The 17,178-nt window shown below is 40.3% G+C and overlaps 2 protein-coding genes and 1 long non-coding RNA gene across 3 annotated transcripts; 1 reads left to right on the top strand and 2 right to left on the bottom strand.

Moving 5' to 3' along the window:
• Positions 1-6,316: 6,316 nt before the first annotated feature.
• On the bottom strand, positions 6,317-7,360 carry LOC118563597 (trace amine-associated receptor 7e-like). The gene has a single exon (XM_036138681.1). The coding sequence runs from the start codon at positions 7,309-7,311 to the stop codon at positions 6,439-6,441; it is 873 nt and encodes a 290-aa protein (XP_035994574.1). The 5' UTR covers positions 7,312-7,360; the 3' UTR covers positions 6,317-6,438.
• Positions 7,361-11,053: 3,693 nt separating this feature from the next.
• On the top strand, positions 11,054-11,523 carry LOC118563596. Its single transcript, XR_004931289.1, has 3 exons — positions 11,054-11,190; positions 11,281-11,378; positions 11,471-11,523. It is a non-coding gene; the product is annotated as an uncharacterized LOC118563596 (long non-coding RNA).
• Positions 11,524-15,264: 3,741 nt separating this feature from the next.
• On the bottom strand, positions 15,265-16,756 carry LOC118563808 (trace amine-associated receptor 13c-like). The gene is made up of 2 exons (XM_036139733.1): positions 16,416-16,756; positions 15,265-16,081 (listed from the first exon to the last, which is right to left on the bottom strand). The coding sequence occupies exons 1-2, from the start codon at positions 16,586-16,588 to the stop codon at positions 15,265-15,267; spliced, it is 990 nt and encodes a 329-aa protein (XP_035995626.1). The 5' UTR covers positions 16,589-16,756.
• Between the last annotated feature and the right edge of the window lie 422 nt (positions 16,757-17,178).

Genomic DNA, 17,178 nt, shown 5'->3' with positions numbered 1-17,178 from the left:
GCTGAACTGAAGGCAGAGGGAGGTTTAAATAGAGCACTTCACAGGTGGAACAAGAGTCTGGCTAATTGACAGGTAAATTGTTAACAGGTGTGACTTACTACTGAGGAGGTGAAGTGAAGATGACAGAAAATAGCTGATGACAATGAAAACTAACAATAAATAAAGTCAAACCAGAACTCAACCATGACACATACATACATATAAATATATATATATATATATTTATATGGATGGACCCTTGGAGAAACCCACATGTGATTTTTGTCATATCTGACGTAGTTACCTACTGACACGAAAAAGTCCCCGTCCTTTAAGTAGGATTTATATTGAGTGCTGTACAAGAAAGGCCAACCCAGTTTTCCAGGCGTTCTAACAGAATGGAGTGACCGACAGTATCAAATGCGGCACTGAGGTCCATTAATACCAGCACTGTGGTTCTTCCATGGTCTGCATTTATATGGATGTCATTAAACACCTTGATAAGGGCGGTCTCTGTACTGTGGTGAGCACCAAAACCTGACTGGAAAACGTCAAAGCGGCTGGTCATTGTTAAGAAGGTGTTTAATTGTTGAGAAACAGCTTTTACCATAATCTTACTGATAAAGGAGAGGTTTCAGATGGGCCTTGTGGAATGTATTAACTTTGATCCGTTTTTATACACTTGTATGAAGGTTTCACATGTTTTTATATGCTTCTATATGCTTTTATATGCTTCAAAGTAGAATGGGAGTAGATTAGGGTAAAATGTTCTGTTCGTGCAAGGTACCGGAGGAGAGTCCCAAGGCCAGGTCAGCAATTAGCAGAGGAAATGTTTTCAAGGCCACCACCAGCACACCAAGAAATAAGAACAACAACTCCACATTTTGTTCGTGTGACTCTTTTAAAGTTAATAAAACAAGCTGAAACGGCAGGGAGAGTCAGAGTCACGGCCCGCAGATGCGGCGGGCGCACCTGCTCTCCCTTCGCGAAGGTGAAACTGAATTCTGCGTCCATGGCTGAGTTTTTTGTTCTAAGTCCTGCACACGAATTAACAAACCCGGGGAAGCAAGATGTTTTCAACAGCCTGTAGTTCTGCAGTAGTAGTTTGTCTAAATTGTTAATTTTAAACAATTGCTTGATAATTGCTGTGTTTAGGAACTGGGGGAAAATTCATGACAGAAGGGACGTGTTTATTATTTGAGTCAAATCAGACGGTATGACCAAAAACCTCCATCCCCACGAACATCGGTCCAGACTGCACCCACCTCCCCTTCTTCTCCATGAAGCCCAGATGTTCCTTTTCTGGAATTTTCTCATAACATGAACAAAGTTTTTAAGATTGGCGTCTAACTGACATCCTCTCCACATAGCCATTCTGGCAACCCCAGCGCTGTGATTAAACCAGCATCTTCCAAAGGCCGCAGAGCCCCAGATCCTCCTCCCCTACGGAACATGCCTCTGCTCAGGACCTTCAGATCACTTCTCTGTGATACACAGCGGGCCCTAGCAGCAAGTTTATCAGACATGACAGTTTCCAGCATCAGCTTGGGCCTTTTGTCGGAGATTTGGGGGAGTGGTGGCCTAGTGGTTAGAGCACAGAGCTTCAGTCCCAGAGGTTCTGAGTTCAAATCCCACAAGCTGCCATTCTCGGTCCCTGATCAAGACCCTTAACCCCCAATTGCTCACCAGGCGCCGCACAGTGGCAGCCCACTGCTCCCCAAGGGGATGGGTTAAGATGCAGAAGTGAATTTCTCCATTGTGAGATCAATAAAGTTCAATTATTATTATATTATTATTATTATTATTATTATTATTATTATTATTATTATTATTATGGAATATCTGATGATACGTGGCAGAAATACAAAAAACAAAAAGATAACAACAAACAGGAATAAAAGTACTTAAAAGCCATAAACTGTCAGATGCAACCTGCCGCAGAGACATCAACCACTAAGTAATATAAACTGGGTTTATTAAACATTAAATCTCTGTCAGGAAAACCCCTTTTAATTAATGACTTCATTATTGACAATAATCTTAATATTGTGTTTTTAACAGAAACATAGTTACATGAACTTAATGAAGCACATATTCCATTGGGGTCGACTCCTCCAAACTACAAATTTCTTTGTGAGAGCAGACAGAGGAAAGGTGGAGGAGTGGCAACATTGTTTAACTAGAATCGTTCAACTTCTGAAGAAGTTGAAGAAGGCGCCCGCCTGGTGGTGCGCGTAACCGTCAAAGGCAAAGCTTTCTTAGTTCCTTGGTCGTAGGCTCTCATCGCTTGGGGATTTTAAATCAAATCTTCTGAATGAAAAGGATTTGTCTTCTTTAAAACCTGCCGATCGGGAAAACTTTGTGTCTGCAGAGATGCAAACTGCGTATATCGATCTGAGACGCAGCTAATGAGCTAATTGGCAACAGCCGACAGTCAACGTTTGCCATTAATTTGCTATGGTAGTCCTAAACCACTACTGACGTCATACACTTTTTGGCCACAAGGGTCATTTTGGGGGCGTTGTTTCCACCTCTTCTCTTAGAGCCGTTTCTAATAGAAAGAAGAAAAGGCAAAAACGGTCCAAACAAAAGGTTGTAACGTTTACATTTGTAACCTCTGCCTTAGTTAAACACTAGAATTAAATCTTAATAAATAAAAATATAGACAATTATTTCAGTAACTCAATTCAGTAAGTGAAATACACTATATACAGGGGTTGGACAATGAAACTGAAACACCTCTCATTTTAGTGTGGGAGGTTTCATGGCTAAATTGGACCAGCCTGGTGGCCAATCATCATTAATTGCACATTGAACCAATAAGAGCAGAGTGTGAAGGTCCAATTAGCAGGGTAAGAGCACAGTTTTGCTCAAAATATTGCAATGCACACAACATTATGGGTGACATGGGTGAGTTTAAAGGAAGACAAATTGTTGGTGCGCATCTTGCTGGATGTGTCAAAACGTTCTTCAATTGAATAAAAACAAAACTGAAGTAATAATATTTGGACCAATAGAGGAGAGATCAAAAGTTAGCACACAGCTTCAGTCGCTTCAGCTAGAAACCACTGATCAGGCCCGAAATCTGGGAGTAGTGATGGACTCAGACCTGAACCTCCAAAAGCATTTACAGACAGTGACAAAGTGGGCTTTCTATCACCTGAGGAACATTTCTAGGATTAAAGGACTAATGTCTCAGCAGGATCTGGAAAAACTAATCCATGCGTTTATATTTAGTAGAATTGATTACTGCAACGGTGTTTTCCCAGGTCTGCCTAAAAAGTGGATCAGACAGCTGCAGCTGATCCAGAACGCTGCTGCCCGCGTCCTCACCAAGACTAAGAAAGTAGAGCACATAACCCCAGTTCTAAAGTCCTTACACTGGCTCCCTGTATCTCAGAGAATAGACTTTAAAATACTTCTGTTAGTTTATAAATCCCTAAATGGCTTAGCACCTAAATACATTACAGACTTGTTATCAGTGTATCAACTTTCCAGACCACTAAGGTCTTCTGGCTCCAGCCTACTCTGCATACCTAGAACCAAAACTAAACAAGGAGAAGCAGCATTTAGTTCCTATGCTCCGCTTATCTGGAACAAACTTCCAGAAAACTGTAAAAGTGCAGAAAGCTTGAGTTCCTTTAAATCAAGATTAAAAACACATTTGTTTAGGATTGCCTTCGACTGTTCTAGTTAAACTGTTTTACTGAAACATCATTAGTTTAACTTTGTAGTCCAACTGTTTTTAATGTTTGCTTTTAGTTTCTATTTTTCCAGGTTCTATTTTGTTTCTACATTTTATTCCTACTTGCTTTTATTCTGGTTTATTTTTCCTGTATTTTAATCTTGTAAAGTGTAGCTGCCATCAGAGCTGACGCATATTTCATTATTTTAATATTTAGTTAAAAATGACAGTACATTAATAATAGTATGTGAAATAAAACGTTCAGTCATGAATAAATAAACAAATCCCCGCACTTGCCTCAGTTAACTTATCTCCTTTTTCTCCCACAGTGTTTGCGATCCCGGCATCTTGATCACTCACTCTGAGCATTACTTCTCAGTGTATCTCCGAGCCTACAATAAAAACACCTTAAACTGCTTTTTGTCTCCCAACTGTGTTCTGCATGTTGGCCAAACACGACAAACCATGACACCTTGCCTTACAAAGGCATTTGAATTTCTTCATAAAGCTTTCAATACAGAGCAGATTCACTTGGAGAAATTGACACTGGTTTGAAATCCAAACAAATAAATAAAACATACAAGATTGATTTCTGAATTAAAGGTGAAACTTTGGTTCCATTTTAGAAAAAAATGGTATTCCTCCCTCAGAGCTTGGACAACTTTGATATCAGCTACTTTGTTTTACCTGTATTTGGTTATGGGACTATGGTGGTCCCCAGAGGGTGTGCTTTAACCAGCTGCCTTCAGTCTTTGACTCCTATCTACCACTGTGCACTGAGATTTATTACCGGTTGTAGCTTCCACATTAATCACTTTGAACTGTATGCTAAAGTGGGCATGCCTTTGAGTGTAAGGCTCTATACATATTGGATGACCCTGGTTAAGAAGACTGTTAGTGGTTTGGTTCCAACTTATTTGTGTACTTTTGTTTGGAGAGAACTGATAGATATGTGTTACATTCTAAGGACATTTTGCATCTTTCTGTACCACATGTTTGGACTGAAAAGGCAAACAATATTCAATTTATCTGCTCCCTCTACTTCGAATACCCTGCAATCACCACTGAAACTATCAGAACTTGTTTCACAGAGAGCCTTCCACTCTATCTTGAGAAATTGACAACGGGAATCATGTGAACAGTGCTTGTGCTTTTACATCTTTACTTATTACTGGTTTTAAATTTTTCAAATGTTGGGGGAGACTGGGGACAGCTGCAACACTTTTTTTCCCATCCATCCATCCATCCATTTCCTAACCCGCTTAATCCCTCATGGGGTTGCTGGTGCCTATCTCCAGCATTCACTGGGCGAGAGGCAGGGTACACCCTGGACAGGTCGCCAGTCTGTTGCAGGGCAACACAGAGACAGACAGGACAAACAACCATTCACGCACACACTCACACCTAAGGAGAATTTAGAGAGACCAATTAACCTAACAGTCGTGTTTTTTTGAACTGTGGGAGGAAGCCGGAGTACCCGGAGAGAAGTTACTGGAAGTAAACTGAAGCTAAAAGGATGGTGACTGGAAAAGGGGAGTGACAGGGTGGTGACTAAGAGGTGAAACAATGCTGGCAGGTGAAAGAAGAGAAGTGAGAGAAGTGTTCGGAGCAAGCCAGAAAAACTGATAACATAAAACAAAATCAAACCACAATAAAACCCAAACTATTCCAAAACTGATACGGAACCTAAACCTAAGACTAAACAAAACACAAGCTTTAGAAACCAAACCTAAAACAGAAACTGAACTTAAGGCAGGAGAGTGAACTAATTAATCAAGCAACATAAACCATAACAAAACCCAAATCATGACATTACTCTTACATTACTTTCATACTCTTTTATTTGTGGTAAGGTTTGAAAGCCATGTGTCATTTTCATTCTGCTTCCCAGTGATCTAATAAATAATTTTGTTTTGGTCTACCTCATTAAAATCCAATAAAATACACGTGGTTTGTAGTTTTAATGTGATGAAGTTTGGATATGATTAACGACTGTGGAAAACTGGTAAGGCACTGTATGTCCTTTTGAATGGACGAATATGAGACACAACTTTAAATTCATACATTTTACAATCATTTAATGTTTTAATGACAGAATATTATTAATATTAATTGCAGTATATGGGCATGGTCTCACGTTCAGAATTAACACTAAAGGTTAGGATGTCTATTATACATTTCTTGCTCATGGTGCTTCTTTTCATTCATGATATGTTTCAAAAACAAAGTACTTATTAGATGCTTTCATTCAATATATTTTATAATTTTAATATCCCTCAAAATTTAACTATATATATAATATATATTAACTAATTCCAAATGATTATATTTAAAATCTTATAAAACAAGGAAATAAACAATATTTAAGAAACAAGAGCATTACAAATGTCAGCTGGTACAATAACAGAAGCTAGAATACACAGTGCAGACACATGAAAAGACTTTAGGTGGCCAACAAAAAGCTGATTCCTGTTATCTGCTCTCCAAGAAAATCTATAAATTTTGCTTAAGAAAGTTATGATTCTGCTAGAATTTCCCAATAGATACAAGTTTAAGCAAGTTAAAAGGGAAATGATAACATACAATCAACCACTGCATGATTTCTCTCAAGAGAAGAATCATTTCCTCAATGTAGATGATGAGGTGGGAAATAAAACAACTCATAACACATTAAAACAACATCAAAACATTTGGTAATCTAAGTGGCTTTGAACACTGAAAATTACAATGATATTTTGATACTATTTTGGGGGGGAAAATTTATATTTTTATATTTAATTAATTGACTGTATTATGGTCTCACAGGAGCCAGGCTTCAATATTTGTAGGGTGACAATGAGTTTTACAGTTTTTCTAAACCAAGGGTAGAATAGGGCATAAATCACAGGGTTTACACAGGAGTTAAAATAGAACAGAAAATCCACTGCAAACACAGAGGAATCACTGAATGATTCAACCCCTGCAAGGTAGACACAATAACCTGGGCAGAAAGTTATTAGAAACAGAACAACAAGAACACCAAGAGTCCTGGCTGCTTTCAGCTCAGATTTTGTTGCTGTTGTTGTAACTGAATGCTGCAGTTTTACAGCTCTAATGTGAGAGCGCATGGCACGAGCCTGAGACACAGCCACCACAAATACTCTCATGTATAGGACTATGATGATGATAACAGGGGCAATAAAGTTTAAAACAAGACCAAAAGTTCCTGAAATTAAGTCAACAGCAGTCACACATTCTCCATAGCAGGAGTTATTCCATCCAGCTTGAATCAGATCATCTTTTATATATGAAATGTTGTAGACAACCGAACAGAACCAACACAGACAGACACAGACTTTGACCCTTCTCTTAGTGACTCTAGTTTGGTAATGCAGAGGGTCACAAATAGCCACATAACGATCAATTGATATGAGCACCATATCGCCTACTGAGGTGGAGGTATTGATAAAACACATGTAATTGTATAAAAAACAGATACTATCACCAAGAAACCAGCAGCTTGTATTTTGGTAGATTTCCCCTGGCATTGATATGAACCCCACGAGCAAATCTGACACAGCCAGAGAGAGGAGGAGGATGTTAGTGGGTGTGTGGAGCTGCCTGGATGGGAAAGAAAAAATGGTATTAAACCAACAAGGCAACAACATTTTTTGTTCTAAAATCACAATATTCACAGTGCAAAAATAAATGCTTTGCCTAATGTATCTCATCTGTAGTTACACATTTTTTTGTTTGAAATTCAACCTTTTACTTTAAAACATGTTACAAGTGACTTTGCAAGACAGAAAATCTTCATAAAGCATTGAACTTATAAAAAGCTTGATAATCATGGTTTAAAAAAACAACAAAGAAAGGTAAAATAAAAATTCTGCCTGAAGTGGGAGACTGAGATGATTACAAGCAGGTTGAGAGCCACGGTGATCATAGAGATTAAGGCTAGTGTGATCTGAACAGGAACAACTTCAGTCCGGGGAGATGAAGGTTTTTTGCAGGAGTTATTGTAGAGATGTGGGTAGCAGAGGTCTGCACTGTCCTGAGTCTTCATCTTCAGTGATCAGTAGAGACTATCCCCTCTTGCTGATATCAAACCATTATGTTAAGAAGAATCAGTTGAGTAACTGACTCCTCCCGTTTTCCTTCTGACGGAGTGTAATGGATAATTTACCCAAGTTGTAGTGACCCAGGGGTTCCACTGAAAGTGGAAGTGTTAAGGGAGTGCTGTAGTGCAGCCATGCCGCACTTTCTGTCAAGCATCCTATTCCACTAGGAGTTATTTAGAGCAGAGCACCACTGCACAGTTGGACTCAGATCACGCGTGAATTGCATCATTGCATCATAGTAGTGTACTTGTAGGCTTTAAATAGAACAACAATTCAGTGAAGTCGTTATTAGGCCAGTACTACCCACGTCTCGCATACCTGCTCTTTTAATCTCTCTATCTAATGTCTTTATAAAAGGGATGAGTGGTATTTTCTACCTCACAGATAAAGGTCTTGTTGTCCATGGTGTCAAGTATCAAGTGAGAGCTGCTGGTGGCTTCGTGCAGAAGCTGCAGGCAATGATATATCAATGTTTCACAGAAAAATGCGATACAAAGTCTGCACATTAGGGCTGGACGAGAATTCGATGACAATATACATTGATCAATATATCGTTGATAGAAAAAAAGAGCCGCTCAAAGGTTCAACAGAAGGACAGTTTTCCTTACTTTATATTTATAGCCATGTAAGTTAATATTATAGTCATTACATCCTCCCAACAAATCACAAACACAGACCCAGGAATGCTCCGTCACCAAGCTCCGCCCCCTTCAAAGAGTCCAGAGAGCATGTCTTCCATTTTGTCTTCCATTTTCAAAAAGTTCCAGTTTTGGTAAAATGTTGATTGTCACACTTTAATGCAGGTAAACCCGATTTTCAGCCAGACACAGAATTACGTTTCAAAGGTTTTTGTTGAAGGGGTGAATAATGGCAGATGAAGCAGGCAGACAGTTACAGTTTTGGCAGAGAATCCTGGTAGAAAGGGCTGGTTTACCAGGACAAGTAGAGAACCAGGAGTTATAGCCAGTGACAGAACCAGCAGGCTGTGTGGACTGGAGAACCACCAGAACGGGTAAGCAAGCAGCTGAGACTCACGGAGGAACAGGTAACATAGCAGCATGGAGATTCAGGCAATCTCAACTAGGAGAATTCAGCTGGCGGGGCACACAGGATCCGGTAGAGCAGGAAACAGGCTGAACTGCAGCGTGCAGATACCGGTGACCTTAGCAGGAGAGTCTAGCTGGCAGAGCACTCATGAGCAGGTGAAGCAAAGGCACACCACACGGGGAGAACTAAGAAGAAAGTGAGCGATGAGGAGCAGGAAGAAGTGAGTGAGACGTTCTGGCAGAGAAGGGTAGGCAGAGGCAGGTATAACTAGGCTGGTGAACAGGTGAGCTGAGTAACTAATTAGTGGGAACAGGTGGAGATAATCTAGAGTGGGGTAGTGGCTGGAGGCAAACTGAGCTGGAAGGATAACTGCTGGTCGCTGAAATGGTGAACGAATGAACAGAAAAAGTCTTCAAAGTGTAAAGTTAAACTAAACAGAAACATAACTATGCCATTGATTGGATAAAGGGTTAAGTTTGAATCCAGAGTTCTATTGATCAATCAATATTGATGAATAGGATTTCTATTTCATCGCTGTGCTTTTTTCTATATCATTCAGCCCTACACATTCAGTCTTTTATGTATAAACTCGACCAGATCCACTTCCAGTGTTGTAAGGAATATAGAGGATAAGGATTCAGACGACAAAAAGACGAAATTCAACACAAAGATGCTTTGGGAGAGGGGGCCAAGAGGCAGGTGCACATTCACAGTAAGATGAACACAGAAAATTTCAGGACAAAAGGACGGATTATTTTTTTTATTTGTTCTTCACGGCAAGAATCCACTGTGCTTAATCTGCAAACTAAGCTGTGCGTGTTTCAAATGAAGTAATTTAGAGCAACATTTCAAATCACACATCCAAAATTCAACAAAAGTTACCCACTTGGCTGCGAACTCAGAAACAGACAAATAACACAGCTTTCCGTATCGCTTCAGGAACAACAAAACCTTGAACACAGGACAACTTCTATAAAAGAGCATTTAAAAGAGGCATATTTTGAGATTTCATGGATTTTGGCAAGGGCAAAAAAGCCATTCATGGATTCTGAAATAGTGAAAGAATGCTTTTTAGCCCTAGCAGAAATAATGTTGAGAGACTTTGATAACACACTGCTTGAAAAGTGTGATTTTCGTCACTATGCGGCACTGTAGATTGTCGTGGAAGTTCAGGTTAACGGCTGTTCACGGTAATTTGCAGTCAACACCGAAAACTGCCATGAATTGTCAGAAATTGACGTGGCAGTTGTCCCCCCATGACCCCCCTCCTCCTAATTCTAGGGGAGGATTTAACATGTAAATGAAAATGCTGTGAGCTATACAAACGCAAATCAGTGTTGCAGGGGGAGGTTTCACCTTTAACAAGACAGAGCCACATTTCACAGACTTGATGCACAGAAGAATGATGTGATGGCATTGTCAGAAATCTTGAAGGTTGATTACCATGACAAAAGCATCATGGCCAGAAGTTTCATCAACAAGTCTCCTGGTTTTTCACTTGTGGACTGATCACTTCGTAAAATGTGTTATTTAGTTAGAAGTTATACATTTACTGAAGGCTGTGGCTGGAAATAATTGGGGTGCAGATAGACAATCATTATTAAACATATATAGGGCTCTCATGAGATCAATAATACATTATGGCAGTTTTATTTATGGAGCAGCAGCTAAAACAACATTACAAAGAATAGATCGATTACAAAGTAGGGCTTTACGTATATGCACAGGAGCAGTGAAAACAACACCTATCAACACTCTTTTAGTAGAGACTGGAGAAACTCCACTGGAATTCAGAAGAATGAAATTAGGTTTAGTATATTGGATGAAAATTAAAAGTAGTATGGATGAAAATGTAACTTCAACAATTTTACAAACTTGTTGGGAATAAAAGGACATGCCAAGAATGGTGTCTTAAAGGATAATTGGGAAATAAAGGAAATATAAAGGATATTTATAGATTAAGGAAAGCATTATTTGTTTATTATTTATTATCTTCAGAATACAAAATTAACAAATAGAATTTAATAGATGTAAAACAGTGTTGCTACACACTCATTAACAGTAGGTGGCGGTATGCACCTTAAAGTTGCTTGCGATCCGCCATGATAGAAGAGAAGAAGAAGACGAAGAAGAAGAAGAAGAAAAAAAACGTGCTGAGCGCTCCGCTACTGTGTGTTCATGTCCTCTTCTGAGCCTGAAGATGAAATAAAACCACCACAGCTGGTAAGTGATCAATGGCTGGATGACGTCTCGCGTTCAACTCGCCTTCAACTTGCAAGAACAAGCTTGATTAAAGTGTATTTTTTGTGATTCTCAGTAAGCAGGACGCCGTCTTCACAACTCGGAGACAAATTGCAGGCGCTATGAACCGGAGCAAGGGTAAGATTTAAAGAATATGCTTTCATTCTGCGGTAAAAGGAAATAGATACGGATAGATACCGATCATAACTGTACATTTTGTTTTCACAGACTAATCTCGCCTCATAATGAGGCGGTGACCTCCTATTTGCTCTGAGCAATATATGCAAGTCCAGATTTACACGATGTTGATAAAGACGACATTGTGTGTAAGTGACTTATTTTACTGTTTTCTCCTTCCTTGTTACTGTGACTTGCGTTTGATTTTTATTCATACCACTCTCATTTAATTGTTTTCCAGCCGCCTGTAAGACGTATTATGAGACGGTACGCAGGAGCTGAAGCTGCCACGAATTCAGCTCGGAGTCGAGCTAGAAGAAAGAGGGTAACACTTTATTTGGTGACTATTTTTCAGGTGCATTGATAGATGTGTTGTGTCCATACGCAGTGTATCCCATCGCATAGTACTGATTCATTGTTTTTTTTTTTTTTTTTTTTTTTTTTTTTTACAGCTGCTGGAATCGAGGCAGAGTGTGCAGGCGGATGAGTAAGTGGAACTCTGGAAGTCCGCCACCGTCGACCTCATGTCTGGCGAAGAAGATGGCGTCGTTGGCGGAGTCTCCGGATGGATTGTACCGCCGCCGTCATTTCGTAGGGTGGTGCGCAATTCTGTCCCCCCGTGAAAATCTGTTTCCCCCGTGTCGGGAACGCGCTTTGCAGCCATTTTCCCCGCGCTTCTAATTGATTTCTCGGTAAAACAACTCATATAATCATGTCAAGGTTGTAACAGTCAGTTTAATCGGCAGCTGTTTACAAAATTGTAAAATAAAAATAAATAAACGAGGTCTTCTTACGCTGTTTTGTTTTATTTTACAATTTTGTAAACAGTTGCGGATTAAACTGAATGTTACAACCTCGACATGATTATAGGACTTCTTTTACCGAGAAATCAACTAGAAGCGCCGGGAAAACCTGCTGCAAAGCGCGCTCCCGACACGGGGGAAACAGATTTTCACGGGGGAACAGAATTGCGCACAACACCGGATTTCTCTGAACTCTGTGTGAAGCTGCAGTCCCGGTTAGAGGCGACGCCGAAGTGCAGAGCCACGCACAGTAGGCGTCTGCACATCGAACCTGCCTCGGAGAGAATGCTGCCAGCAGTTACCTACAACCCAGAGGAGGCAAACGGACAGTTCACGGAGTTGTAGTTTTTGGATACGCATGTGTGGGCAGATCCTCGCGTTGTATATAGTTGTGTTTGTTTTAATAAAGTTCTTTCATTGCATAAAAATCTTCCTGGCAAATGTTCATTTCCTGGTAGCCTAATAATAGTGTAGTAGTGTAGGATAACATGAATATACAGCATAATATGAATATGAATATGAATATATATATATATATATATATATATATATATATATATATATATATGCCAACCAATCACGAGTAAGAACATTCAAGCCTGGCCTGGCCACGTGTGGTTCTGCTGCCAATCATGAGCGATTTTACTTGGGAAAATAGTGAAAATAGTGGTTTCAGCCAATACTGAGTAGGTTATTCAAGCCAGACCTGGCCAGCCGTGCGGGTTCGCTGCATTCATATGCTAATTAGGGCCATTAGTACAGCTGATCGCTCTCCACATACGTCATAGTCCGGTTCCGACAATTTGTGGCACTGACAAACGGCGACAAGCACGGGTTGCAAATTGTCGTTAACTGCCGAAAATGAGGGAGATCTGCGGTAGTTTACGGGGACGAAAATCTCACTTTTCATGCAGTGTACAATATAGTATAATTCTCTCACCTCATTATATAAATTCATATGCTCTCTTATATTTTGACCTGACCACTGCATGAATATTAACTAATTAAAATGTTGCTGTATTCTGTTCCTCTCTGATATGTCCATTCTCTTTTGCTTTAGAAAATCAGTATAAATGTATTATATTATTAAATCTAGTGGGTAAGTCTGGTGTATCCAGTCTAATTGTTTTTGCCACTGTTATGCCAGAATTTTACCATTGCGAGACAACAGGCATATTAGTTTACCATTTGAGTTGGTTGGCCGGTTGAGTAGAAGTTGACGCGTTTTGCAGCCGCTCCGCTACCTGTTTTTAAGTTATTTTTAACGTTTTTATGGATCACTTGGCCGTGTATTTACACTCAAGTGATAGGAAAAGCACTCGCCTTCGCTTTGATCATCCTTACATTGTTGCCATCCCGATGCTTTTGTCTCTGAATGAGGTTAACTAACCTCATTCTCCACCTGTCTTCTCGACTCGACACCGTTGCTGCTGTTGGCTAGCCACCCGCTGCGGTTCATAATGTCGGCCTGCAAGTTTTACATTTGGTGTATCCTTCTTTGGACTGTCCTTTCCACTCTACATCGACCTGGGGCTGTAACGTACAGGAAATAGGACCTAAGATTCAATGCAGACAGGTCAGTGGAATGCAACAGATTTTATTTAGGAGGATAAACAAGTGCAGCGCTGGGAGCGCGCAGGTAGCTCTCAGGCTGGAAATCCCCTGTCAGTGGGTTTCAGAACTTGGGACCGGCTCTGAGATGGGCTAAGGTCCGGGGCGGACGTCCAATTGCGGACAAGGCTTGCGGGAGTGGCTGACGGTCTGCTGGGGACTTTGACTGGCGTGATTCAGTGACGGTCCAGGTTCGATGTCCAGAGAACGAGATCCAAAACAGCTGTACAAAGGGGCAATCCAGAAGGTGGATCCAGGTCCGATAACAAGCAGGTTCAGAGATACAAGGGGTTAGGCAGGCTCGGTAACTCATGGACAGAGAGGGTCAGGCTCGCAGGCAATCTAAGGCAGAAGAGATGCAGAGGGACAACAAGAATATTTATACAATAATGACCATCTGCTCTATTTACTAGGGGACAAATATAACTCAAGTCACTTCAGCGCAATCTCTCACACACACGTATATATATACATACATATATACACATATATTGTCATGACTTGTTTACCGAAGAACTCAGGAAGCGCACACGGGACTAAAGTTTAAGAGTCTTTATTTAAAGGAAGTGTGCTGGATGGCGGATGATGAAGACTGGAGGTTCAGGGCTGCATAAGGTCAGGGATGTAGGTGATGGCAGAAGCTAACAGCCCGGAGAGAGAGAGAGAGTCCACACTCGCTAGTGCTGCTCGGATAGCAGGCCTCATAGCAACACCAGGACTGGGGCAGAACTTCTTCTGGGTGGCTAATCAGGTTAGCAGTTATCAGGAGACACCAGGACACAGATCAGAGCTTCACCAGAGCAGCTTGACAGGTTAGCAGTTCTCAGGAGACACCAGGGCACAGAGCAGAGCTTCTCCAGGAACGAACAGCAGAACACAAAGACATACAGCGGGACTGGCATGGAGTGGTGGATAGCAGAAGACGGCCCAGTGCTGAACTGAAGGCAGAGGGAGGTTTAAATAGAGCACTTCAAAGGTGGAACAAGAGTCTGGCTAATTGACAGGTAAATTGTTAACAGGTGTGACTTACTACTGAGGAGGTGAAGTGAAGATGACAGAAAATAGCTGATGACAATGAAAACTAACAATAAATAAAGTCAAACCAGAACTCAACCATGACACATACATACATACATATATATATATATATATATATATATATATATATATATATATATATATAGATAGATAGATAGATAGATAGATAGATAGATAGATAGGAGGGCCGACTGACGGAAAGACGTAAAACTACAAGTCGCCTCCAAAGCATCTTCTGTTTGGTGGATATTGGTATGCTGATGACCATCAGAGACTGCACAGTCTACCAGGGTCGCAGAACAGAGCAGGGCTGGAAAATGAGTGTTTATGAGCTGATGGCTTTCATTGCAGTTCTGTTCATGAAGGCAGCACAGGGGAGTGTTGGCGCCATGCGGGATTTGTGGTCCAAAGACTTTGGGAATTCACATATCAAAGCCACAATGCCTTGAAACCGGTTTTAAGATATAATGATGAAATATCTGCGCTTCGACAACAAGGACACTTGTTTGGAACGTGTGAAAACGGACAAATACAAGTATTTAAATGCTGGAAATTGTTTCGATTTTTTAAACATTTATTTCAGTTACTGTATTACGGTTTTACAGGAGCCAGGCTTCAATATTTGTAGTGTAACAATAAGCTTAGTAGTTTTTCTAAACCAAGGGTACAACAGGGCATAAATCACAGGGTTTACACAAGAGTTAAAATAGAACAGATAATCCACTGCTAACACAGAGAAGCTACTGAACAACTCAACCCCTGTGAGGTAGATACAATAAAATGGGCAGATACTCACTAGAAACACAACCACAAGAACACCAAGAGTCCTGGCCGCTTTCAGCTCAGATTTCTTTGCTGTTGTTGTAACTGAAAGCTGTAATTTGATGGCTGTAATGTGAGAGCGCATGGCACGAGCCTGAGACATAGCCACCACAAATATTCTCGTGTACAGGACTATAATGCTTGTAACTGGAGCAATAAAAGTAAGAATAAGATCAAAAGTTCCTGCAATGATGTCAAAAGCTGTCACACATTCTCCATAGCAAGAGTTATTCATTCCTGCCTGAATCAGATCATCTTTTATAAATAAAATTACATAGAGAGCCGAACAGAGCCAACACAGACAGACACAGACTTTGACTCGTCTCTCAGTGACTCTAGTTTGATAATGCAGGGGGTCACAAATAGCCACATAACGATCAATTGATATGAGCACCATATCCCCTATTGAGGCAGCAGTGATGATAAAGCACAAGTAATTATATATACAACAAATATTATCACCAAGAAACCAGCAGCTTTCGTTTCGGTAGATTTCCCCTGGCATTGCTAAGAAACCGACAAGCAAATCTGACACAGCCAAAGAGAGGAGGAGGATGTTAGTGGGTGTGTGGAGTTGCCTGGATGGAAGAGAAAAAGACAATTATACCAACAAGGTATCAATGTTTTTTTCTCTAAACATTGCATCTCTGCAGACACAAAGTTTTCCTGATCGGCAGGTTTTGATGAAGACAAATCCTTTTCATTCAGAAGATTTGATTTAAAATCCCCAAGCGATGAGAGCCCACGACCAAGGAACTAAGAAAGCTTTGCCTTTGACGGTTACGCGCACCACCAATCTTTTACTTAAGAATCTGTTATAAGTCTAATGCTACCAGGGACAAAATTATTCATTACAAACTACTATTTTAACAGGCATAATAAGAAGATAGGTAGGTAAAATAAAATCTCTACCTGAAGTGGGAAACTGAGATGATTACAAGCAAGTTGAGAACCACAGTGATCATAGATATTAAGGACAGTATGATCTGAACAAGAACAACTTCAGTCCAAGGAGACGGAGGCTTTTTGCAGGAGTTATTGTAGAGATGTGGATAGCAGAGGTCTACATTGTTCTGAGTCTTCATCTTCAGTGATTAACAGCAACCCCTCCTGCTGAAGTTAAACTATGTCAAGAAGCATTTGTTGACTAACTGACTCCTCCTGCTTTCCATCTGACAGAGTCGATTGGATACTTTACCAGAGGTGGGTCTCATCAAGGACAACAGCAAACTCGCCTGCAGAATGGAGGTGAAGCACCTGGTGGCCTGTTGTGATGCAAACAATCTGTACTCTGTATTCACAAAAAATCCTAATACGGAAAGTAGCTCTTAGTGGTGTCATTTTTGAAAAATCTTAGAATTTCTTGAATACTAAGATTTTTTTCTCATAGTTTTACCTCTGTAAGACAAAAGCAAAACTTCTTAGTCCTTAAGAGAAGTCCTGAAGTGAAAAAATGTTTAAAAGTAATGAGGAGGACTTTTAGCGAGCCTTGAATGTCATAAGCAGGGAAGATGGTGGAAAGAGAGCTGTTTGACTGAGTCATCACCTAAGTGGAGTAAATGAGCACACAAATATTTTTAACAATCATATAATTATTAGTATGTAGATAAGATAAACTTTGTCATACCCATAGGGGAAACCAATTAGTTTGAGCAGGAGGTCGGGTTAAAGTAAT

This window comes from Fundulus heteroclitus, chromosome 7 (genome assembly GCF_011125445.2).
Source record: "Fundulus heteroclitus isolate FHET01 chromosome 7, MU-UCD_Fhet_4.1, whole genome shotgun sequence".
In the NCBI taxonomy this organism is placed as follows: domain Eukaryota; kingdom Metazoa; phylum Chordata; class Actinopteri; order Cyprinodontiformes; family Fundulidae; genus Fundulus; species Fundulus heteroclitus.
Note: the sequence above shows the minus strand (reverse complement) of the source record. Positions and strands in the feature narration are given on the sequence as shown.